This window comes from Erythrolamprus reginae, chromosome 7 (assembly GCF_031021105.1).
Source record: "Erythrolamprus reginae isolate rEryReg1 chromosome 7, rEryReg1.hap1, whole genome shotgun sequence".
NCBI classification, from domain to species: Eukaryota; Metazoa; Chordata; class Lepidosauria; order Squamata; family Dipsadidae; genus Erythrolamprus; species Erythrolamprus reginae.
Window position 1 is genome coordinate 4,714,870 of NC_091956.1, and position 27,146 is coordinate 4,742,015.

Consider the following 27,146-nt stretch of genomic DNA (forward strand, 5'->3'; position numbering starts at 1 on the left):
ACTCTCCTCCTCCCTGTCACTCATGTCTTCTTGGTCAGAGGAACCTTCATCAGCAGATTCCACTGGGAGCAAAACAGGCCTGCGGCATGTGGATATCTCTCCCACATCCACAGTCCTTGGGGCAGGGGCAGGGCCAGAGCTAACCACAACATTAATTGAGACAGTTGTTAAGTGAGCTTTGGCTCATTTTACAACCTTTCTAGCCTCCGTAGTCAAGTGAGCCACTGCAATCGTTACATTTGTAACATGTGTTACAAATCCGTGTAATCCCGGAACATCGTCTGAATTCTGCATGATTTCTACATGTATCCTCTGTCTTGGGTTTAAAAAGTGGATTCTTTCAAGATCTTCTCTCCCAAGTTCTCTAAACTTCACTGCCAAACAAGCCTGGTGCCCAGTCTCTAACTAAGCGTGCTGGAAAGGAAGTGTGCCAGGACATCCGATAAGGAAAAACAAACATCCAATTTAATTTTGGACGAGAGCAGTTTTACCGCATCGTAATGCAAAAAAAAACAACAGCAGAAAAAAAAAAACCAACCCAAGTCCCACCATTAATTGCATTAGCTTTGGCCAAGCTGAAAAACAGTTTGCAAGAGAAAAAATAGCTTTGAAAGAGGCAGGAAATAATCTCCCCCTCCTACTCTTTCCTGGCACATCCCACTGCTGTGCATTTTACTGTTTTATGGCCTCACGTCTTAGGTACAAGGTCCCAATGACAAATTAATTTCAATATTTTAAACTGTGTGTTATCTCTCAAATTCAGCTTCCCTGTCTCTCTCTCTCTGTGTATGTGTGTGTGTATATAAATATATATATGACGGTCTTGGTATATTCGGGTTTCTTCCCGTATAGGATTTGGAAATTTTTGGCGACGTTTCGATGAGGTCCCACTCGTCATCTTCAGGCTGGTGTTTCTGTCCTTGGTCTAGGGTGAACATATATGTGTGTGTGTGTGTGTGTGTGTGTATCACATGTTTTTTGCTGAAATTTTTAAAATTAAGGGAGACTAGGATGGCACCATTTCGGCCACCAGACCTGATCCCTTCAGCTGTGATCCGACATAAAAAACATATAGCCCCTCCCTGGTACACAGCTGAAGGGATCAGGTCTGGTGGCTCAGCTGCTAATTCTCTGCCTTACAAGGAAGAAGCTGCCAGATCAAATCCCAGTAAGGGTATGGCTAGCTGATGAGGCCAGAATAAGGCCGAAATGGTGCCATCATAGTCTCCCTTAATTTTAAAAATTTCAGCAAAAAACAAGTGATACATACAGAATATAGTTGTCGGCTATGAATAAATTAACTGCCTTGAAATGGCCCTGGGTTGGGCCTAGAGGCAAAAAGGAGCTGTGACGTTCCTTCAATATACCAGGGTGATCCGACATAAAAAACATATATATATACATATATATATATACATATGTCACATGTTTTTTTGCTGAATTTGAAAATTAAGGGAGACTAGGATAGATCTACTTCGGCCTTATTTTGGCCTCATCAGCTAGCCATGCCCACTGGGACTTGAACCTGCAACCTTTGCCTTGTAAGGCAGAGAATTATCCTCTAGGCTACAGTATCCAATCCCTTCAGCTCTGCACCAGGGAAGTGTTACATATTTTTGTGTGGAATCACCCTGGTGTATTGAAGGAACATCACAGCTCCTTATTTGCCTCAGCCCAACCCAGGGCCATTTCCAAGGCAGTTAATTTTATTGATAGCCGACAATTCTATCTGTATGTGTCACATGTTTTTTTGCTGAATTTGAAAATTAAGGGAGACTAGGATAGATCTATTTCGACCTTATTTTGGCCTCATCAGCTAGCCATACCCACTGGGACTTGAACGTGCAACCTTTGCCTTGTAAGGCAGAGAATTATCCTCTAGGCTACAGTTATCCAATCCCTTCAGCTCTGCACCAGGGAAGGGTTACATATTTTTGTGTCGAATCACCCTGGTGTATTGATATATATATATAAATTTATATAAATATATATATAAATCACCCTGGTGTATGTATATATATATATATATATATATATATATATATATATATATATATATATAAATAAATGTGTGTGTGTGTGTATCACATATTTTTGCTGAATATTTCAAATTAAGGGAGACTAGGATAGCACTATTTCGGCCTTGTTCTGGCCTCATCAGCTAGCCATACCCTTACTGGGATTTGATATATATATATATATATATATATATATATATATATATATATATATATATATACACACACAAAAATGTTACAAACATACGGTATGTATGTATGTGTGTATATATATATTCGTAGATTTTCATGGATACTGGTATGACGGTCTTGGCATATTCGGGTTTCTTCCCGTGTAGGATTCGGAGATTTCTACACTAGAAGAAACCCGAATATGTTTATGTGCCATGGGCCATAAACCCGCATGCAGCGGACAGACAACAAATAAAGCAGTTGGGTTGCCTTTTAATATTCTGCTAGGTTAACTGCAGCCTCAGACATAGGACATGGCAAGGGGGTTGCTGATGCTAGGAATAACATTATCTATCGCTGACCTTTATAGATGACAGCCAGCTCCCGTTGAACGGGACTGGCAAATCAGGCGGGATCAGACTTAATTTGTTTTGAACACATTTCACTAATTGATCTTTAAATTAGATTCCGAGAGGGTTCATTTGAAGATGGCAGAAAAAAACAAGCACCCTCCCTCCCCTTTGCTGTTGTAAAATAAAACGGCTTCATTTCAGGGCGTTTTTGGAAGAAAGTGAATAGAATAGAGTAGAGTGGAGTGGAGTGGAATTAGAATAGAATAGAATAGAATATTGGAATAGAATAGAATATTGGAATAGAATAGAATATTGGAATAGAATAGAATATTGGAATAGAATGGAATGGAATAGAATAGAATATTGGAATAGAATAGAATATTGGAATAGAATAGAATAGAATATTGGAATAGAATAGAATGGAATGGAATAGAATAGAATGGAATGGAATAGAATAGAATATTGGAATAGAATAGAATAGAATATTGGAATAGAATAGAATATTGGAATAGAATAGAATAGAATAGAATAGAACATTGGAATAGAGTAGAATGGAATGGAATAGAATATTGGAATAGAATAGAATAGAATATTGGAATAGAATAGAATATTGGAATAGAATAGAATAGAATAGATTATTGGAATAGAATAGAATGGAATGGAATAGAATATTGGAATAGAATAGAATAGAATAGAATATTGGAATAGAATTCTTTATTGGCCAAGTGTGATTGGACACACAAGGAATTTGTCTTTGGTGCAGATGTTCTCAGCATACATAAAAGAAAAAAAGATACATTTGTCAAGAATCATGTGGCACAATACTTAATGATTGTCATAGGGGTCAAATAAACCATGAAGAACCAAACAATATTAATAAAAATCTTAGGATACAAGCAACAAGTGACAGTCATACAGTCCTAAGTGGGAGGAAAAGGATGATAGGAATGATGAGAAAAAACTAGTAGAAATAGAAGTGCAGACTTAGTAAAAAGTTTGACAGTGTTGAGGGAATTATTTGTTTAGCAGAGTGAGGGCGTTTGGGAAAAAAACTGCTCTTGTGTCTAGTTGTCTTGGTGTGCAGTGCTCTGTAGCAACGTTTTGAGGGTAGGAGTTGAAACAGTTTATGTCCAGGATGAGAGGGATCAGTAAATATTTTCACCGCCCTCTTTTTGACTTGTGCAGTATGCAGATCCTCAATGGAAGGCAGGTTGGCAGCCATTGTTTTCTCTGCAGTTCTGATTCTCCTCCGAAGTCTGTATCGGTCCTGTTGGGTTGCAGAACCAAACCAGACAATTAGAGAGGTGTAGATGACAGACTCTGGTTTAGTTTCAAAGCGGGGGAAAATCAGCACACAAAAGGTCAAAGTCAGCAAAGCAGTCACGAAACACAACGATCAGATAATCCTCCACAATGGCCAAACCCACAGGCTGCTCTTTATAGCAGCCTCACTAATGACCACAGCCCCACCCAACCACAGGTGGCCTCATTTTCTTTGATAATAATCTCTCAGTTGTTGCTGCCTATGCATCGCTCTCCCCATGCGTGGCTGTATCATTAACTCTTGTTCTGAATCCAAGGAGGAGCTAGATAATTGATCTCCTTCTGAGCTGTCTGCCCCACTCTCCTCCTCCCTGTCACTCATGTCTTCTTGGTCAGAGGAGCCTTCATCATCAGATTCCACTGGGGGCAAAACAGGCCTGCAGCATGTGGATGTCCCCCCCACATCCACAGTCGTTGGGGCAGGAGCTGGGCCAGAGCTAACCACAACACAAAAATTAAAGGGGACACTTAAACAACACAATATAACTCCAAGTAAGTCAAACTTCTGTGAAGTCAAACTGTCAAACTGTTATTTGAATGTTCCCTTTATTTTTTTGGAGCAGTATATCTATATACTCAAGCTATCCAGTCTTGTAATATGTAGTACTACTCATATCTCTGGGTTATTAGCTGGGTATCTTCTATCTTCACGTGTTCCTCTGTATATCCTTTGTAACTTCTGAGTAGCTCTACTTACTCTTTATCATCTAACAAAGGCAAGGCAAGTACTCTGAAGTCTTTTAAATTGAATTTGAACCAACCCAGTATTGAAACGTCAAAAAAATGATTCATCGGAGACTACAATAGCTGCCTTCAAAGATTCTCATTTGTCCTATATTTGATAATGGAGCTTTTAATGAAGTAAAACGTATTATGTGTAGCCTCCGTTCAAAAAACGGAATATTTTTCTTCCTTTACCAACTGTTGATTCTCCTGTCGATTTAACTTATTATCAGCCTTCCTTTACATAAAAAGCCTTCATGTTTCCCCTTCTTTAATTCGAACCCGGTAATAAGAAACAATTCTTCATTCCTCAATTAAGCCTTAATAATGATAAAAATAAAAAGGCAAACTCAGTGTTCAGCATAAAACACATTGCTCTTTTTTTTAGTGTTCTGCTAATTAGATATATTAATAGATAGCTATTAATAATAGGTATTAAAAGTCCTTCTAGCTGGATTAGATTAGTATTAATTTATTCTGCTTGGTTGGGTCGCCTGTAGTATATATCTATGGTAACATCATTCTTTGTTTCCTTTTATATTGACCCAAATGCATTAAAGACAGTTTCTATCACTGTTCTGCTGTTCTAAGTTACTTCTCTCCTTGTTTAGTTTCCACCCATTACTTCTTGTCCTGCTCTCAGGTGCTTTGGAAAATAGGTTGACTTCTTCTTCTCTGTGACAGCCCCTCAAATATTGGAACACTGCTATTATGTCTCCCCTGGTCATCTATTCATAAACAGAGTATAATAAAGGGAAGGGACCTTGGAGGTCATCTAGTCCAGTGGTCAGCAAGTAGTGGCCCATGGATCACTGGTGGTTTGCAAGAAAATTTTGGTGGTCTGCAGAAAAAAAAACTATTTGCATTTTTTATATTGTACTAAATCAGGGCTCCTCAAGCTATGACCCCTGGGCTGAATAGAAACCTAGAAACCTAGAAGATTGACAGCAGAAAAAGACCTCCTGGTCCATCTAGTCTGCCCTTATACTATTTCCTGTATTTTATCTTAGGATGGATCTATGTTTATCCCAGGCATGTTTAAATTCAGTTACTGTGGATTTACCAACCACATCTGCTGGAAGTTTGTCCCAAGCATCCAGTACTCTTTCAGTCAAATAATATTTTTGTACTGAGGTCCGAATGTTTTTTGACCCCTGTTCTAGTCCAACTCGCTGCTAAAGCAGGAGACCCTCTACTATTTCAGACACATGTTTGTCCAATCTCTTTTTGAAAGCCTCCAGAGATGGAGCTCCCACAACTTCTGGAGACAAGCCGTTCCACTGGTTAATTGTCCTCACTTTTTAGGAAATTCCACCTAAGTTCTAGGTTGCTTCTCTCCTTGATTAATTTCCATCCATCGCTTCTCGTTCTGCCGTCAACGCTTTGGAGAAGAGGCTACCCTTCTGCATTGCCATTACACAACACCACCACCCATTGTCTGTTGTCTGTTGAGTCTTCCAAAGGACTTTTAGCAATTTGTGTCATGGCGCCCTGGGTTGAATAAAATTGTATATCATTCCAGTTTATATAGAAGTTGAGTTTTTTGCTTTTATTATTTACTCTGGTTGTATGTTTTGATAAACTTATGCAATCTTCTGTACTGGCCTTTTTAGGAAATTCTGCTTAATTAATTCTGAACAGTTTCACCTGTCTTAATTTCAGCATTATCCAGAAAATGAAAAACAAAACAAAACCCTCTCTTCCTTGTTTTTCCCCACCCTTGGCTTATAAAGATCTTGATATTTTTAAGTAGTCTTCTAAATAAAATTAATATAAACTTATGCCTGTTTATCTTGGTTTATCACCAAGAATCGTTCGATTATATCAGAACAATAAATAAGCAGAACTTATTATTTAACAGGCTTTGTATTTAGAGCTTATTTTGGCAATTGTATGCAGTAGGCATCTTGAGCATTCAAGAATTTAGAATTTAATCCATAGAATGGATTGAATTCTGTTTCCTCTTTTTTGGATCCTGCAGTTTTCTCCGAGTTTTTTTTGTTTCAGTTGGCTCAAGTGTGGTTACTTTTTGGAAAAGAAAATCTCAATTGTTCCAGAGGGTTAATGACTGTCCTGATTAATGGGTGATATTGAAGGGCATGCCAATTAAAGCTTTCATTGAATAATCAGCATAATTAATTAGCTTGCTGTTTTGGGGGGTTTTTTCTTTAAATTTACACATCACCCTATGTATTGAAACTAGTACTTAAGCAAAGACATTTAGTCACTCTGAACATGCATGTTATATCAATGTCGAAAACCAGGTTTAACCCTTTGAGGCATGTCGTACGTTTCGGTAATTTGGGGATGAATTTGGGATCGTTCATTAAACTAAATGTAGAAAGATTTGGAACTGATTTGGACTTCATGGGAACAGTCAAGCTCAGAGAATACCAAGGATCCCTCATTTCAACCCTGAACTACAAATCTTCTTCTTTATCAATAGAATAGAATAGAATAGAATAGAATTTTATTGGCCAAGTGTGATACCCTGTTTCCCCGAAAATAAGACGTACCCCGAAAGTAAGGCATGTCAGAGGTTTTGCAGAATTTACTAATATAAGGCACCCCCCGAAAATAAGGCGTAGTCAAGTTTACATATGGTACGGTGGAAAAACGTATGGTACCATTCAAAGCTGTTCATAGCGGTACCGTAATAATGTGGGGTCCCCTGCTGACCCCTTCCATCAGTTTGTACCATCCAGTACAGCAGACACAGTCTTCTGCTGTCTCACCGCCATTACAGTCTCCACTACAGTGCGTAGACTGTAGCTCCTCTGGTGGCCGGAAGCTGCAATAGCGGGAGTATACTGTTATACCATATAAGTGCCGTCGTTTGTGTGTGTGGGTTCCATACTGACAGGTACCGTACTGTAATCAGTGTACCGTATGGTACACTTTCTTTGGGGGTATCAGCTTTTCTGCCTGTGAATTTGTCTTCTTTGAGAAATATAAGGCACCCCCCTGAAAAAAAGGCGTAGCACAACTTTTGGAGCAAAAATTAATATAAGACAGTGTCTTATTTTCGGGGAAACACGGTAGGACACACAAGGAATTTGTCTTGGTGGAAGTGCTCTCAGTGTACATTAAAAAAAAAAGATAAGTGTGAACTAGAATGGCATTATGAATTAGAACGAGACCTGTTTTTCATTCTTGCTTGTATTCCTACACCAGGTGCATATATTTCCTCCAAAACCCAAATTTTTGGCTTGGCTTCATTGTCAACATTAAGACCCTTGATTCTGTTTGTCTCCTAAAACAATATTATTGGGCTGTGGGACTTTCAGCTTTCATTATCTGTTGGATTTTTAAAGTTTTTACTGGAATAGGCATTTCCATAACGTTTATAACGTTATTACTGCTGGTTCTTAATTATTCATTTTAGTATTATGGCTTTACATTTCTGCAATTGTTAACTAATTTATGTAGGCTGGAAGCTTCTTTGAAAGGCTTTACACCATAACAACAATAGCAACAACAACAGCAAAAGGGGTTTTTAATGACCAACGTGTGGAACCGATGTGGAATAAGCCTTGCTACAAAGCTCAAAGTCTACTGAGCAGTAGTGCTAACTACCCTGTTGTATGCCAGTGAGACTAGGACTGTATACAGGAAACACACTAGGCAATTGAACCACTTCCACGTGACCTGCTTCTGTAGAATAGATTTAGATTTAGATTTATTGGATTTATATGCCGCCCCTCTCCGAAAACTCGGGGCGGCTCACAACAATAATAAAAAACAGTACACAATAACAAATCCAATGCCCACCAATCTAATTACAATTTAAAATTAGTAATTTCATAAAACAATCCCAATATATATAAAAAACAGGCACACAGTCAATCAATCAACCAAACAGCATGGGCAAGGGGGAGGTGTTTTAGTTCCCCCATGCCTGACGACAGAGGTGGGGGCAATCCTAATCTCAGGGGGGAGCTGGTTCCAGAGGGTCGGCCCCCCCACAGAGAAGGCTCTTCCCCTGGGTCCCGCCAGACGACATTGTTTAGTCGACGGGACCCGAAGAAGGCCGACTCTGTGGGACCTAACCGGTTGCTGGGATTCGTGCGGATCTGGTGGCAGGAGAAGGTGCCTGACACTGAGGTCCTCTCCAGAGCAGGCCTGCCATCAATTCCCACCCTGCTGGTGAAAGCCCATCTTTGAGGATGATCTATCTATCATTTTTCTATGATCACTTTGTCTGTCTCTCTCATTTGTATATCTGTCCTCTATCTAGGGTCAGTTGGTTTGCCTGCCTGCCTGCCTGTCTGCCTCTTATCTGTCTGTCTGTCTGTCTGTCTGTCTATCTATCTATCTATCTATCTATCTATCTATCTATCTATCTATCTATCTATCTATCTAATCTATCATCTGTCTGTTTGTCTGTCTGTCCGTCCGTCCCTCCCTCCCTCCCTCCCTCCCTCCCTCCTTCCTTCCTTCCTTCCTTCCTTCCTTCCTTCCTCTATCTAGGGTGGGTCTGTGTGTGTGTGTGTGTGTGTATGTTTGCCTGCCTGCCTGCCTGCCTGATTGTTTGTCTGTCTGTCCGTCCGTCCGTCCGTCCGTCCGTCCATCCATCCATCCATCCATCCATCCATCCATCCATCCATCCATCCATCCATCCATCCATCTATCTATCTATCTATCTATCTAATCTATCGTCTGTCTGTTTGTCTGTCTGTCTGTCTGTACCTCCCTCCCTCCCTCCCTTCCTTCCTGCCTACCTGATTGTCTGTCTGTCTGTCTGTCTGTCTGTCTGTCTGTCTGTCTGTCTGTCTGTCTCTCTCTCTCTCTCTCTATCTCATCTATCTATCTATCATCTCTCTCTCTCTCCATAGCCAATGGGATTGACGGGATGGGAGTGTGTTGGAGCAATTGGCCATGGAACCAAGACATCTGGAACTGCTGTGCTGCTCTCAGCCTCAAGTTGCTACTCAGGGCTGCTGCCATTTACTCCTGAGAAATTGCACTGGTCGTGGTTCATTTGGCCTGAAAGCTATTTTTTTTTATTTTAGCGCCGCATCTTGCTGGGGGGAAATCTCATTTAAATAATGGTGTTGCAGTCTACAAGGCAGTTTGCTGAGGCATTACAACAATATTGGTAATGACAAAAAATATTGAAACATGGATTGAGTTTTAGTAATTTAGAGAGGCAATATGACTTATTTATCACTAAGAATTACTATATTCCAAATGAGATGCGCATCCCTCCCTTTAAAAACAAAAAAACCCCAGCCGAAGCCAATTTTTAAACAAGTTTCCTCATTAATTTTCAATTTGTTTTATACATTAAGAAGAAACATTTTAAAACATCTGGGGACTGTTCAGCATAGATTTATGTCTATTTCTCATATTCTTTTGCTCTAAGAAAATTGACAAACAGGGAGACGACACACTATGCTCAAATTCGTAATTGTACAGCTTCTTCAGATAATGGCTTTAAATATTAGAAAGAGAGGGTGCATTGTACATTATGCTAGGCTCTAGTAAGAAACAGCCCTTGCTGTGAAATGAGGGGGAATAAATTTCAAAGGAAGGGGGAAATGTTCCATTTTGTCCCTTATTTCAAGAGTAAAATAAAACTAGCTTGTCATGTGACTTTCAAATTAGCTTTCTTTAAATGAGTAGTATGGAAGGAGGAAGAGAGTGGAAGGAATCTGTCTGTGTCTCTGTCTGTCTGTCTGTCGTCTGTCTATCTGTCTGTTCGTCCGTCCATCCATCCATCCATCCATCCATCCATCCATCCATCCATCCATCCATCCATCCATCCATCCATCCATCCATCCATCCATCTATCTATCTATCTATCTATCTATCTATCTATCTATCTATGTCTATCTATCTATCTATCTTTCTATCTATCTATCTATCTATCTATCTATCTATCTATCTATCTATCTATCTATCTATCTATCTATCTACCTACCTACCTACCTACCTACCTACCTACCTACCTACCTACCCGGGGTGGCTAACAACAGTATAAAAAGACAATGTAAACAAATCTAATATTAAAAATAATCTAAAAAAACTCCCAATTTAAAGAACCACTCATACATACAAGCATACCATGTATAAATTCTATAAGCCTAGGGGGAAGGGAAAAATTTCAATTCCCCCATGCCTGACGACAGAGGTGGGTTTTAAGGAGCTTGCGAAAGGCAAGGAGGGTGGGAACAACTCTGATATCTGGGGGGAGCTGGTTCCAGAGGGTCGGGGCCGCCATAGAGAAGGCTCTTCTCCTGGGTCCCACCAAACGACATTGCTTAGTCAATGGGACCCGGAGAAGGCCAACTCTGTGGGACCTAACCGGTCGCTGGGATTCGTGCGGCAGAAGGCGGTCCTGGAGATATTCTGGTCAGATGCCAGGAAGGGCTTTATAGGTCATAACCAACACTTTGAATTGTGACCGGAAATTGATCAGCAACCAATGCAGACTGCGGAGTGTTGGTGTAACATGGGCATATTTAGGAAAGCCCATGATTGCTCTCGCAGCTGCATTTTGCACAATCTGAAGTTTCCGAACACTTTTCAAAGGTAGCCCCATGTAGAGAGCATTACAGTAGTCGAACCTCGAGGTGATGAGGGCATGAGTGACTGTGAGCAGTGACTCCCGGTCCAGATAGGGCCGCAACTGGTGCACCAGGCGAACCTGGGCAAGCGCCCCCCCCCCATACTGCCATAATGTACATTTCTCCAATTCTTTGCTATTTCAATGGGTCAGACACATAAATACACAGCAAACAATGTATATTATCTATGCTGTTTGCTGTTTGGCAAATTGCTGGGAGTCAGAGGCCTTTTTTCTACTTTTCCTCTCCCAAAACTCAGGTGTGTCTTATACTCCGGTGTGGGGTTATACTGTGAAAAATATGGTATGGACTAAGTAAGATGATCATTTGGTCGACCCACAGCCAGTTTGGAAAACATACTCAAACCGAGTGTGTCAATGATCCTTCACCAAACCTGAGTAAGGGATCATTTTGAGTGATTTGGACAAGAAAATGTGAAGATCTCTTACCAAATGTGCAGAATCATTTTGCATTAAATGAGCTAGGTAAAACCAAACTTCAAATTGATTTTGATGCATGAAACAGCTGGGTTTTAAAAATAAAAGAAAGCTATTAAAGGGGAACATTTTTCATCTAAAAACCAGAAATCAGATGCAGAGTTGCAGAAGGGGAGATAGCCTAGTAATAATATGCATAAAGAGGGGCTTGGGATATAAGTTAGCGGCGCGGCATGGTTGCCAACATTTAAATTGCATCAACCTCGGATCAATAGAAGTAGTAATTCCTTTATTGATCAGATCTTTCATCAAGTCTTTGTCCCGTTCTGGCCAAAATACGTCAAGAATTCAATCTAAGTAGAGTGTGTGCCAAGGTGAGACACATCACATTCGGCACCGGTGGTATGTAGCCGTGATGGCGAACCTATAACATGCATGCCACAGGTGGAACGCAGAGCCATATCAGAGAGCACATAAGGCATTGCCCTTTCTCAGCTCCAGCGCGCATGTGTATGTAGCTAGCTGATTTTTGGCCTTGGGAAAGCCCGTTTAGCTTGCCGAGGGTTCAGGAAAGCTTCCCTGAAACCCCGGAGTGCAAAAAAACACCCAATGGGCATTGTGGTTAGCTCTGGCCCAGCTCCTGCCCCAAGGAATGTGCAGGTGGATGTGGGGGAGACATCCACATGCCACAGGCCTGTTTTGCTCCCGATGGAATCTGCCGATGAAGCCTCCTCTGACCAAGGAAGCGTGAGTGACAGGGAAGAGGAGAGTTTGGCAGACAGCCCAGGAGATCAATCATCTGTATCATCCTTGGATTCTGAACAAGAATTAATGACACATCCATGCATGTGTAGAGTGATGCATAGGAGACAACAGCTGAAGGATTATTACAAAAGAAAATGAGGCCACCTGTGGTTGGGTGGGGCTCCAGTAATTAGGGCTGCTGCTATAAATAGCAGCGTGTGGGTTTGGCCGTTGTGAAAGAGTATCTGATCGCAGTTCTTCAGGAATCGTGTGTTGCTGTTTTCTGGACTTTGTTGATTTTTTAACGCCTTTGAAACCAAAGCAGAGCAACGTGTGTGTGTGTGTCTCACTTCATTGGAAGAAGAAGGGGTGTGAAGTTTATTCACAGCTGCTAGCTAAGTACTTAATGACTGCTTAAGGGAAATTGTACAGACTACCCGGTTGTTTTGGGACGAGTGCTCTTTGCAATACAAAAAGAGTGCTTAGTTTATTTTGAATTTTGTGATAAATAACATTGTTTTGAATTTTCAAACGTGTGTGTGTCTGAAATTTGTACCCTTGAATTTTTGGGAGGCTCCTACCAGAGAGCCCGGCAGAACAGTGGGCCAACTGGAAATCTGGAAAAAAGGATTTGCCTGTTGTGCTGTTTTTTTGCACTTTGCTCATATGTGTGGCTTGCACACATGTGCACATCTTAGAAAATGGGGTTAAATAGGACAGCATTTCGAATACTGTGTTCGGTTCTGGAAACCTCACCTACAAAAAGATATTGACAGAAATTGAACAGGTCCAAAGATGGGCTACAAAAATGGTGGAAGGTCTTAAGCATAAAACATATCAAGAAAGACTTAATGAACTCAATCTGTATAGTCTGGAGGAGAGAAAGGAAAGGGGGGACAGGATCGAAACATTTAAATATGTTCAAGGGTTCAATAAGTTTCAGGAGGGAAGTGTTTTTGATAGGGAAGTGAACACAAGAACAAGGGGGGTACAAACTGAGGTTAGTTGGAGGAAAGATCAGAAGCAACATGAGAAAATATTATTTGACTGAAAGAGTAGTAGATGCTTGGAACAAACCTCCAGCAGATGTGGTTGGTAAATCCACAGGAACTGAATTTAAACATGCCTGGGATAAACATAGATCCATCCTAAGATAAAATACAAGAAATAGTATAAGGGCAGATGAGATGGACCATGAGGTCTTTTTCTGCTGCCAATCTTCTATGTTTCTATGTTTCTAGCATAGCGCCGGGGCGGGAATGGCCCCACCTGCAGTCCCCTACTACCAGTTCACCTAAACCAATGTGAACTGGCTGAATCCTACCTCTGATAGGAAATGCATAAATTGTTATCTTCTGGTGCTTAACATTGCAGTGTTAGCATCAAAGCCACTTTCTCCCACATCTATTCCATGTCAGGAACAGAACAATTTCCCTTCCTCCAGCCTTACAGGGGACTCAACATTTATTATATCACGAACCAGGAGAGACCATCTATTATTTGGCTGATTGGAAAAGCAAAGAAAGCTGCATTCTTATTCTGAAAAGTTTAGATTACATTGCTATTAATAATGTATCTCATTTTTATTCCCCCCCCTTCCTTTCATTAGAACTGGGAGCGTTGCCAAGATCAATTAGCTTAATAACCTTACTTAGTGCTTCTTTCCATGTCAGGAGGAAGCTGCTTTGCTTTTTTTAAAAAAGAGCTTCCCTCTATTGTATTATTGACACTGCTAGTAGTCATTTATAAAATATTTTATCCATCTCGTTTCACTCGAAATGCTTCCATCGTCGGGCTTCACGTGAAGATCAATCAGCAGATCTTCTAAAATAATAACTCTGAGTTATATTATTATTATTATTATTATTATTATTATTATTATTATTATATTATTTTAGTTTTGATTGGATTGGATTGGATTGGATTTGTATGCCGCCCCTCTCTGTAGACTCGGCGGCTAACAACAGTAGTAAAACAGCATATGACAATCCAATATTAAAACAGTTAAAAACCCTTTAACCTCCGTGGGGCCTCTGTAGGAATCTCCTGGGAGGAAACAGGGCTGAAAAAGACAGTGAGAAGCCACCGTGGGGCCTCTCTAGGAATCTCCAGGGAGGAAACAGGGCCAGAAAAGGCAGGGAGAAGCCTCCGTGGGGCTTCTCTAGGAATCTCCTGGGAGGAAAGAGGGCTGTAAAAGGCAATGAGAAGCCTCCGTGGGGCCTCTCTAGGAATCTCCTGGGAGGAAACAGGGCCTCCACCCTCCCTGTGGTTTCTCCAATCACCCACATGATTTGCTTTTACATTGATTCCTATGGGAAAAAAATGCTTCTTCTTACAAACTTTTCTTCTTCACAAAACAAATTAAGTTCGTAAGTAGAGGTACCACTGTATAAATATCCCTCTCTCCATTCTCTCCCCCCCCCCCCGCCGTGCCCTTGAAAATATTTCACTAGTTACCCAAGAAACTTCTTCAGTTCGAAATGACTGGTGGAGAATGGAATAGAATAGGAAAGCATTATGTATTCTCCCCACAGTCAATTAGAACTGAAGACACTTTTTGGATGAGAAAATGTCAAAGGGTTATATAAGGTCCAGGAGGGAAGTGTTTTTAATAGGAAAAGTGAACACAAGAACAAGGGGACACAATCTGAAGTTAGTTGGGGGAAAGATCAAAAGCAACATGAGAAAATATTATTTAACTGAAAGAGTAGTAGATGCTTGGAACAAACTTCCAGCAGACGTGGTTGGTAAATCTACAGTCACTGAATTTCAACCTGCCTGGGATAAACATAGATCCATCCTAAGATAAAATACAGGAAATAGTATAAGGGCAGACTAGATGGACCAGGAGGTCTTTTTCTGCCGTCAGTCTTCTATGTTTCTATGTTTCTAAAATACATGTTTTCACTGGGGAAAAAATGAAGACAGATCAGTTGTCTTTTTTGGGGGGGAAAAAACCCCTTGGGATGTCCAAGGAGATGTCTTACAAAATATTCAAAACATGTATAAAAAACACAACTAAACATTTTGGCATGGCATTTATATTCTAATTTCCGAGAGTTATGAGAAGAAGCTGTCTGACCTTGAATACAGAAAATAGTCTTGATTAGACCTAAAAGGATTTAAATCAAATGTCCCTGTGAATTCTTGCAATCATATTCAGCCCCTTTCTTCCCAACCTCCGCCCCATTGTCTTCTAGATAACAGTAGTGTAAAATACGTTGAAAGAAGTAATGTGTTATTGATTCGGCATATATATAACTGGCATAAACCCTTGAAAACAAGAGAAAGAAAGCATCTTGGGAGAAAAGAAAGCAATATCTTGCTACCCAAAATTGGAATTATTAAGGGGAAAGGTTGGGAAGAAATAGGGAGCAAAAAAAATTGTCAGCAATTTATTAGTTAGAATCAGAATTACTTAATATTTCAGGCATGAAAATCAGGGGGGCTCACTCCGGGGCTTAGCTCCGAACCGTCTGAGCATGTTGCAAAACTGATGGGGTGAGGAGAGAGAGAGAGACAGAGACAGAGATAGAGAGACAGAGAGATGTAGATGTAGATGAAGATATGCTTCCCTACGAAACTATGGGCTTGATAAATTGACAGTTAAAGCTTGAAAATTTATGTAGAATGTATAACTCCTTAGCATCAGAATATGTTAATATAGGACCATTGGCAGTTGGAACAGAGTTCTTTTCAAGTGGGGAGGGGGAGTAGAATGTCTAAACTCGCAGCCCACAGGCTGAATGAGTCACATGCTGGCCCTGCCCTAGGCTCGGTTTAGTGAAGGGGTAGCATTAGAGTATGTTAATATAAGGCAACTGGCAGTTGGAACAGAATTCTTTTCAGGTGGGGAGGGAGAGTAGAACGTCTAACTCCTTATCATCAGAACATGTTAATAATAATATAAGAAATAACCAATGATGTGATGGTCATTATGAAAAATCCTTTGCTAGCGATACCCTCCCTCATTTTCATTATATCCTTCCTTCCTTCCTTCCTATCTTCCTTCCTTCCTTCCCTCCCTTCTTTTGTCTTCCCTCTTTATTTTAATTCTTCCTTCTCCGAGAGAGAGAGAGAGAAAGAGGAAGAGAGAGAGAGAGAACTGTATATATGGAGTGAGAAAAAGAGAAAGGGAGGATCATGTTTTGCCCATTGAGTTCTCCACTGCTCCTGATATTGGCAATGCAGCCGCCATCCAATTCTTCATTTCACAGCCTCCCGCCCTGCATATTCAAGGAGGCAGCCGTCCCCCTCTTTTATCGCGTCCACTTAGTTCATCTATCTCCATTAAGCATCTAATAGTTACACTGAGCGGAGATGACATTTTAAAATAAGAGTAAATGTTGCTTAACTCCATAAAGCCACGATCAACTTCGTGTTTCATCTTTTCGGTGCTCCAAAAAGAAATAATAAAGGTGATTGATTTTCTTCGTTCGCTTTTGCTCCCCTTTGCCTCTGCATGTCATACCAGCAAATTTAGGGAGTTCATTTTTTTTCCACTTCGGTATGTATTCTGGATGAAAAGTGAAGAGGAAACCCTAAATGTGGCACCTACAAGTGTTCTGTCGGGCTCTCTGGTAGACTCCTCCCGAAAATTCACAGGTACAAATTTCAGACACACACACGTTTGAAAATTCAAAACAATGTTCTTTATAATGAAAATTCAAATGAACTAAGCCCTCTTTTGGTATAGAAAGAGCACTCGTCTCCAAACAAACTGGTAATTTGTACACGTCCCTTATCAGTTCTGTGATACTTAGCTTGCACTTGGGAGGCAATTCACAGTCCTTCTTCTTTCACAAAGTGACACACACTTTGCTCTGGTTTAGTTTCAAAGCGGGGAAAAATCAGCACACAAAAGGTCAAAGTTTGGAGTTAGAACTGACTAGATAGTTAGGTGGAACTAACTTAGAGATCTTCAGGTCCCAGTTCATAATAGTAAACAATGATGTTCTCAGCCGAATCCCCAGACGAAGTAAACATAGACCAAGTAAACAAGTGATGGAGACCCCTAGCTTTCCCATCTAACCCTTCAGTGATGTGAGCTGCATTGGATAGTAGTTTTTTTCCAAGTGCAAAGCAAGGTTCCAGTCCTCACTTTTAATGCCCCCTATAGCATAGGGCCAGGTTATCTGCAGGTTTTTCTAAGGACATCCACCCATCTTACTACCTCAAACAGCATGGACTTGCCCCTGGTCCCTTCCCCTAAAGTATTGCCATCTGATAGGAACTAGGGAGTATATATTTTCTGTGGTAGCCCCTTCCCTATTGAACTCCTTGCCCTACGAAGTTCGGCTAGCCCAGGGATCGGCAACGTTAAATACTAAAAGAGCCATTTGGACCCATTTCCCACAGAAAAGAAAACACCGGGAACCACAAAAGCCTTTTGACATCTAAAATGAAGATAACACTGCATATCATGATTTTACCTTTATGCTATGTAGGAAAAAAAAAACACCTTACCACTATTTATCCATGTTTGATCTACTGGTGGTTTGAAAAGCTCAGCAAGTGTCACACATTGGCGGTTGTGATGCATATTTTGAGTGACAGGGAGCCGCAGCAGTGGGATGAAGGAGCTATATGCAGCTCCAGAGCCGCAGGTTGCCGACTAGCTTTTTTGCAAAAGACCTTGATTTTTCCCCAAACCCTGGGATAAGAGACTTTGCGATGGGGTGCTAGATTTTTACTATCATTAATGTGCTTATTTTTATAGTTTTATAATGGTTTTTATGTTGTTTTTATTTCTGATTCAGTGCTACCCAGATTTGGTTATAAAATGGGTGGCTATGCAAAAGGTTTTTTTGTGTGTGTGTATAATTAACGTTTTCATGGTTTCTAGCCTGATTCCTTAACCACTGGACCAAATTGGCTCTCTTTGGTTAACAACCTTAATATTAAAACATTTGTCAAGGTTTAACATTCATACGCGTTTTATAAAGCTAGTACTGGATGTTCCTTTACATTTTAAAACACAAATTATCTGGTGATGTTTCCATGCAAAACTTGAACAAACACAATGGAACTAATTCCCCGGTTAAGCCGAGTGAAATAATAAGGTGCTTTGCTGTAGGAGCCAACATTTAATATGACCTTAAGTTTTAATAATCACACTAGATTATAATAGTAATTTCAAGGGAAATATAAGAAAAGTAGATTTTAATTTTAAGTCCAAAGGTCAGTCCAGCACATTATCTCCTTTAAAAAAAAATCTTTCCAATTAATTGAATATTGGAGAGAGAAACAACTGAAAAGCTGAGTATTTCTCAACGTTGTAAGAAAACAGAGTGTGATACAGGATCTCCTGCTTGAGCAAGGGGTTGGGTGTTGTGGTTAGCTCTGGCCCAGCTCCTGCCCCAAGGACTGTGGATGTGGGGGAGACATCCACATGCTGCAGGCCTGTTTTGCCCCCGGTGGAATCTGCTGATGAAGGCTCCTCTGACCAAGAAGACATGAGTGACAGGGAGGAGGAGAGTGTGGCAGACAGCTCAGAAGGAGATCAATTATCTAGCTCCTCCTTGGATTCAGAACAAGAGTTAATGATACAGCCACGCATGCGGAGAGCGATGCATAGGCAGCAACAACTGAGAGATTATTATCAAAGAAAATGAGGCCACCTGTGGTTGGGTGGAGCTGTGGTCATTAGTGAGGCTGCTATAAATAGCAGCCTGTGGGTTTGGCCATTGTGGAGGATTATCTGATTGTTGTGTTTCGTGACTGCTTTACTGACTTTGACTTTTTGTGTGCTGATTTTTCTCAGCTTTGAAACTAAACCAGAGCAAAGTGTGTTTCACTTTGTGAAAGAAGAAGGTCTGTGAATTGCCTCACAGCTGCAAGCTAAGTATCACAGAACTGATAAGGGACTTGTACAAATGACCAGTTTGTTTGGAGACGAGTGCTCTTTGCTATACCACAAGAGGGCTTGTTTTAAGTGAATTTTCATTATAAAGAACATTGTGTGTGTCTGAAATTTGTACCTGTGAATTTTTGAGAGGATTCTACCAGAGAGCCCGACAGAACAGGTTGTAAGTGTGAAAAATGGTCATAACTCAACTACTTTTCAGTGCCGTTGTAACCTCAAACGACCCCCAAGTGAACTGTTGTAAGTCGAGCACTAAACTGTATACCATCCACAAAAGTGACATTGCAAATGGATGAAATTAAAAGGCATCCAATATTGACCTGGGCAATCACTGGAGATTTAATTGGGGAAAAAAATAATGAGTTTGCTTTTGATCTGTGTTTAGATTTATACCCAAGCGGATGGAGATAAAATATTAATATTTAAGTCATAGGCCAAGCTTTAAAAGTATGCCCTGTTAATGTTCTATTGTTTAGAAATCTGTAAAGTCTTTTGCAATGAATATCCCAAAGTAATTGAACAGAAAATGTTGCTTCGGGGTGTGTGTGTGTGATAAAGTGCACTCAGTGTGATTTAAATGTCAGAGTCAAACAAAACCAGAGCTTTACTCAGAAATGAAATGTTACTCGGATGCTTGTAAATATTTTTAAGACATGTTGCGTCAGGAATGCTTTATCTGCATTTATTGTGATGTTTAACACTGTAAACCCTGATCCCTTTATTCCAGGGTGAAATGGTCTCGGTTCGCTTGCGCCTGTCGGTCGTCGGAGAGCGGTTTGTGAAGGGAGGTCCCGCCCATCTGCCCAGATGCCGCCATTTGAATTCTTTGCTTTGCGTATGCGCAGAGGGTAAAAGAACCCAAATGGCGGTGTCTGGGCAGGTGGGCGGGGCCTCACACTCCCTTCGTGATTGGCTCTCCGACAACCGACCGGCACAAGCAAATCAGGAGCATTTCAAGACTGTTTTATTCCTAATTTTCACTGGACATTACTTGAATTACTTCCAAGGAAGTGTATTTATAACAATAACAATAACAATAACAACAACAACAACAACAACAACAACAATAATAATAATAATAATAATAATAATAATAATAATAAATTTATTAGATTTGTATGCCGCCCCTCTCTGAAGACTTGGAGCGGCTTACAGGCAAAGATTATAGACAAGACAGTTCATACCTTAACCTCTTTTCGTTTTTCCAGATTGAGTTTGGCACAGCAAAAGTAATTATTTTATTTATTTATTTGTTTGTTTGTTTTGTCCAATACACAATAATACGCAATGAGGGTTATAGAGGATATAATCAGGTAGAATGTATTAAAGGGGAAATAGAGGAGAAAATAAAGGAGTGAAATATAACTATGAGAGAATAGCAGAAAAAGATATAGGGATAGAAGAGAAGATATAGGAGATATAGGAGAGACAATAGGACTCTGTGGGACCTAGCTGGTCGCTGGGATTCGTGCGGCAGAAGGCGGTCCCGGAGATAATCTGGCCCGGTGCCATGAAGGGCTTTATAAGTCATAACCAACACTTTGAATTGTGACCGGAAACTGATCGGCAACTAATGCAGACTGCGGAGTGTTGGTGTGACATGGGCATATTTGGGAAAGACCATGATTGCTCTCGCAGCTGCATTCTGCACGATCTGAAGTTTCCGAACACTCTTCAAAGGTAGCCCCATGTAGAGAGCGTTACAGTAGTCGAGCCTCGAGGTGATGAGGGCATGAGTGACTGTGAGCAGTGACTCCCAGTCCAGATAGGGCCGCAACTGGTGCACCAGGCGAACCTGGGCAAATGCCCCCCTCGCCACAGCCGAAAGGTGTTTCTCTAATGTGAGCTAGCTGATGAGTCCAGGACCACTAGCCGAAATGCCTTCCTGGACCATCCGAAGCTCTTGTCAATCATTGCAAGGGAAGAGATTTTGATATCCCATTCTTTGGCAAGAGCGCAGAGGGCGTGCACCGCTTCTCCAATCCATCCCGCTTTACTCAAAAACCTGATATTCTGAAGGTCTTCCCAGCCAGATAAATTCAACGCCACTTTTGTGGGCAATTCAAACCTCCCCGCTTAAAAGCCTTTTCAGACAGCGTTGGAAGGAAAAAAGATGGTCCAAGGCCATGCGAGATGAATCACAAAGTGCCTTTGCAAGCAGCCCAACCACCAACGCTAATGTTTTCTTCCTCCTCTACCTTTTTAAAAATTTTTTAACAACCTATATAAAGAAAGTTGGCATTCACAGGTATATAATAGCAGGGCAAAAGTTGCTGGAGAAGACAGATGTGGTCAGGTTATAATGTTTTGCCAGCTTTATGAGAAAGACTGCTAGCGCTCTGTCTCTCCAAATCTTGAAGAGCATGGCTGTAATTGATAGGCTGCAAAAAAAAAAAGGTCTGTGAAAGGACAATAAATATCAGACTGAAAAAAAAGCAAGGAGCTAGGAGTAACTAAATAATAATTTATTATGTATTCATCTTTCACGGTAGCAAACTATTGGGTCGGTGCTTTGAATCTGACCTACAAATCATCTTCCTTCTCAGGCTGTCTATATTTGACACAAGCAATTGACGGGACCAGAGTCTCTTCCTCTTTTTGTTTTGTTTAAATTACTGACACCAGCTCACAGCGACACTCGATATGGAAATCAATTTTTGTCTCTCGCGTATAATCCATAACAGCCTTTTATGTCCTTGTTTGAAGGCTACAGGCCCAACGACGTTTCGCTTGAAAAGTCAAGGTAGTCTCTTAGTTTTCTTGATTCTTTCAAATTCGGGACCTGTCATATTTATCTCAAAAATTTATATCATGTAAGTCCAAGGAATGAATGAATGAATGAATGAATGAATGAATGAATGAATGGGTCGGCTGCAAAACTGATAGATTTCACAAATTAGAATAGAATATGGAATGGAATGGAATAGAATAGAATATAATAGAAAATATGGAATGGAATGGAATGGAATGGAATAGAATGGAATGGAATAGAATAGAATAGAATGGAATGGAATGGAATGGAATAGAAAATATGGAATGGAATGGAATGGAATGGAATAGAATAGAATAGAATAGAAAATATGGAATGGAATGGAATGGAATAGAATGGAATGGAATAGAATAGAATAGAATAGAATAGAATAGAATAGAAAATATGGAATGGAATGGAATAGAATGGAATAGAATAGAAAATATGGAATTGAATGGAGTGGAGTAGAATGGAATGGAATAGAATAGAATAGAATAGAATAGAATAGAACTCTTTATTGGCCAAGTGTAATTGGACACACAAGGAATTTCTCTTTGGTGCATATGCTCTCAGTGTACATAAAAGAAAAAAGATACATTTGTCAAGTTTCATGTGGTACAAAACTTAATGATTGTCACAGGAGTCAAACAAGCAATGAAGAAACAATCAATATTAATAAAAACCTTAGGATACAAGTAACAAGTTACAGTCACACAGTCCTAAGTGGGATGAAAAGGATGATAGGATGGTGAGAAAAAACTAGTAGAAATAGAAGTGCAGACTTAGCAAAAAGTTTTGAGGGAATTATTTGCTTAGCAGAGCGATGGCGTTTGGGGAAAAAAACCTGTCCTTGTGTCTAGTTGTTTTGGTGTGCAGGGCTCTGTAGCAATGTTTTGAGGGAAGGAGTTGTGGCAAACTACTGTGGCAAACACATCACTTCCACTTTCTCATGTCCAAAGTTGAACAACTGAGCCATTAATTCAAAGGAGAAAGATCCCCCCCACCACCACCACCCCGCAATTTTCATTTTTGGACATTCTCCTATTTGTTTATTATTTTAATTGAATGCAAGTCCTGGAAGCTTATGCTGCCGAGTGATTCATATATTTTCTAAATAAATGATTACAAGAGTGCCAGAGGTTTTAAAATTTGGCAGCTGCACGGAATACCCAAAAAGGTTAATCGGATTATTTTTGTAGGGGGAAATTAGGCTGTCATTTGACATCTGTATCTATATCTCTATCTATCTCTATCTCTATCTCTATCTCTATCTCTATCTATCTATCTATCTATCTATCTATCTATCTATCTATCTATCTATCTATCTATCTATCTATCTATCACATGTTGTTGTTTTTTTGCTGAATTTGAAAATTAAGGGAGACTAGGACAGATCTATTTCGGCCTTATTTTGGTCTCATCAGCTAGCCATACCCACTGGGACTTGAACCTGCAACCTTTGCCTTGTAAGGCAGAGAATTATCCTCTAGGCTACAGTATCCAATCCCTTCAGCTCTGCACCAGGGAAGGGTTACATATTTTTGTGTCGAATCACCCTGGTGTATTGAAGGAACATCACAGCTCCTTATTTGCCTCTCGGCCCAAACCCAGGGCCATTTCCAAGGCAGTTAATTTTATTGATAGCCGACAATTCTATCTTTATGTGTCACATGTTTTTTTTGCTGAATTTGAAAATTAAGGGAGACTAGGATAGATCTATTTTGGCCTTATTTTGGCCTCATCAGCTAGCCATACCCACTGAGACTTGAACCTGCAACCTTTGCCTTGTAAGGCAGAGAATTATCCTCTAGGCTACAGTATCCAATCCCTTCAGCTCTTCAAATTACTTTGCTTGCTTTCAAGTAATTTCCAGTCAATGTAGTTTGCAAGCAAAGTTATGAGATATTAATTAGTTAATTAGTCTCGGTGTATTTTTGATTTATATGACAATGAAGGAAAACTAAACTTCAAGAAACATTAAATAATAAACATATAAAGCATAATATACAGTTCCAGAGACTTCAGCAGTGATTCCCTGCAGCTGTTAAATTAGTCACCCTATTGTTAAGTGAATCTGGCTTCCCAACTGGCTAGTCTTATCAGAAGGTTGCAAAAGGGGATGGTGTGACTCTAGGATGCTGCAACTGTCATCAGTACATGTCAGTTTCCAAGTGTCCAAATTATCAGCGGGTAGGGGTTGCCACTAGCGCCGCTACTTTGGGTCTCTGGATGAGAAACGAAACATCTCCAAGGGAAAAAAAAAAAGTCCACTTGATTTATTTATTTATTTTTTAAAAAAATCTCCTTTGGGACAATTTTTGGGACAAATAATTGAGAATCTTCGTATACATTCCCAGTTGGGTATGTATATTTCTTAAAACTTGCAAGTGTCTTCGGTGAACCTCAGAATATAAAGAACCTCAGAAACTTCACTGTACTTTCTGTTGTACATACTCCTGATCAGTTGGAGGATGATGAAGATATTGAGGACTCGGATTCAGATAGTGTTTATGAATTAGTGGGGGGGGGGTTACAGGTAGTAGAACAGGTGGGAGGCCAGCCACAGGATGGGGCTATGAGTTCAGGATCTAGCGAGGGAGAATCAGACGCTCGTTGGATTAACCCTAAATTCAGAAGGGCCCAAAAACGTAGAGAACAGAGGTCTGGAAGACGATATCTGAATACCAGCTGCCGATAAGGTCCCACAGAGTTGGCCTTCTCTGGGTCCCGTCGACCAAACAATGTCGTTTGGCGGGCCCCAGGGGAAGAGCCTTCTCTATGGCGGCCCCGGCCCTCTGGAACCAACTCCCCCCAGAGATTAGAACGGCCCCCACTCTCCTTGTCTTTCACAAATTACTTAAGACCCATCTTTGTCGCCAGGCATGGGGGAGTTAAGTTATCCTTTCCCCCTAGGCTATTACAAGTTATGCATGGTATGTTTGTGTGTATGTTTGGTTTTTTATAATAAGGGTTTTTTAGTTGTTTTTATTAATTGGATTAATTGGATTGTTCATGTTGTTTTACCACCGTTGTTAGCTGCCCTGAGTCTGCGGAGAGGGGCGGCATACAAATCCAATAAATAAATAAAATAAATAAATAAATATTAAGGAGAGGAATGGTTAAATACTATAGTGATGTACAGTGATCTCCCGATTATCGCGAGGGTTCCGTTCCAAGACCCCTCACAATAATCGATTTTTCGGGATGTAGTGGTGCGGAAGTAAAAACACCATCTGCGCATGCGCGCCCCTTTTTCCATGGCCACGCATGCACAGATGGTGTTTTTACTTCCGCACCTGGGAAGACCCAGCAGCTGAGGAGCCGCCTGCCTGCCCGCTTGTCCGCCGCTTTTCCGCTTTTCCGCCGCTTGTCCGCTTGTCTGGCCGCCGCTTTTCCGCCCGCCGCTTGTCCGCCGCTCTGGGAGTTGAAGACCCAGGGAAGGTTCCTTCGGCCGCCCACCAGCTGATCTGCTCGGCAGCGCAGTAGCAGCGAGGAGCCGAAGATGGGGTTTCCCCATTGCCCACGCAAAGGGGAAACCCCATCTTTGGCTCCTCGCTGCTACTGCGCTGCCGAGCAGATCAGCTGGTGGGCGGCCGAAGGAACCTTCCCTGGGTGCTGCCCGCCACTCGAGAACAAGAGGGGGAGAGATAGAGAAAGAGAGAGAAGGAAAGAAAGAGATGAGAGAGGGAGGAAGAGAGTGTGAGAGAGGAAGAAGCAAGATAGAGAAAGAGAGAGAGAAAGAAAGATGAGAAAGGAAGGGAGTGACGTCATCGGGTGGAAAAATCGCGATATAGCGTTTCGCAAAGATCGAGATCGCGAAACTCGGGGGATCACTGTATTTGGCACGTCAGGGTGTCAATGGGGAAGAAGGGTGGAGTTTCAACGTTGCCGAAGGGAAAAATGGATGTGTTTCTTGCCGCTCTCAAGTAAGCAAAAGTATTCTGTGTTGATTAACAGTCAGTTCTGCTGTTTTTAGAAATCATGCTGTTAGGACAATAAATCTTGTTAAGTGGAGCAGGAGAAGGAATGTGAGGAATGCAGCAAAGGGAGATAACAGACCAAGTGCCTGTATGGAATGTGTTTGAATTCCAGAAGAGCAGAGAAATAAATGGAGTTTCTTTATTCATGAAATAATGCATTTAATAAGAGTTATTTGTAATTGCTAAATTTGTACCGGAAACCAGAACACTTTCTACTGCATAGATGCTGAAAAAAGCACATTCTTTCTTAGCAAGAAATAGCTGGTTAAGAAGAGAAAAACATACTTTACTGAAGGTTTTTTTTTATATAAAAAAGAGGCTTAGACTGTCATGTTAAAAGTGCTAATATCCCCTTTATAAAATGCTAATAATGGAGCCTAGAACTCCAAGCCCTGAAATACTTTTTTATGTTGCTGATGCTGCTATTGCCATTCATGGTTTATATTCATTATCGGGGAGACTGTATGCATTAGACTCTTGAATTAATGTATTTTCTTTTTTAGAAACAAATATACTGAAATTGCGCCTCTCGGTTTATTTATTATTTACTTTCTTCTTCTTCTTTTTTCTGCCCCGAAAAGAACAAGTTCCTAACCTTACGTTCTCTGTGACATTCCCCATTTATCAATATAATTGCGGCTATTAGTAGTTCGCATTCTGAAGTTTTGTTTTTAAAGATAAACAGTGCCATTTGCATTATTTATGGCAGTCTGGCCAGCTACGCAAGGGCAGAACTCATTTTCTGCATCGATTTCCCATTTTTAAGCATATAAAGAATGGCCTCGCATGCATCCCAACCCAAACCTGCTTTAACATGACGAAGTTAAGTGATGACATGTCACTTAAAAGAGACAGATTGATCAGGAATACAAACGATGTCGTTTGGCGGGCCCCAGGAGAAGAGCCTTCTCTGTGGCGGCCCCGGCCCTCTGGAATCAACTCCCCTCAGAGATTAGAACGGCCCCCACCCTCCTTGTCTTTCGCAAATTACTCAAGACCCACCTTTGTTGCCAGGCATAGGATATTCCTTCCCCGTGGCCATTACAAGTTAGATGGACCATTAGGTCTTTTTCTGCCGTCAGACTTCTATGTTTCTATGTTCTATGAGGCAGGCGCTGAGTCTGCTGGTCCCGGCGGTGGCTGCTCTTTGAGGACACTGACATCGGCTGCGGCGGCGTCTTCTTTTCGGGACAGCGGTGGGGGCAGGGACCTGG

The 27,146-nt window shown here is 40.9% G+C and overlaps 2 protein-coding genes across 5 annotated transcripts in view; both read left to right on the forward strand.

The window, feature by feature from the left end:
- The window catches only part of CTNNA2 (catenin alpha 2), a 361,600-nt gene that overhangs the window by 38,317 nt on the left and 296,137 nt on the right, over nt 1–27,146 (forward strand). The window lies entirely within an intron of this gene.
- Nucleotides 10,327–27,146, forward strand: part of LOC139170106 (guanine nucleotide exchange factor subunit RIC1-like) — a gene marked incomplete at both ends in the record, with an annotated part of 50,803 nt that continues 33,983 nt past the window's right edge. The window contains one exon of the mRNA XM_070756878.1: nt 10,327–10,492. Within this exon, the coding sequence (XP_070612979.1) occupies nt 10,327–10,492 (166 nt within the window). The remainder of the gene's footprint in view (nt 10,493–27,146) is intronic.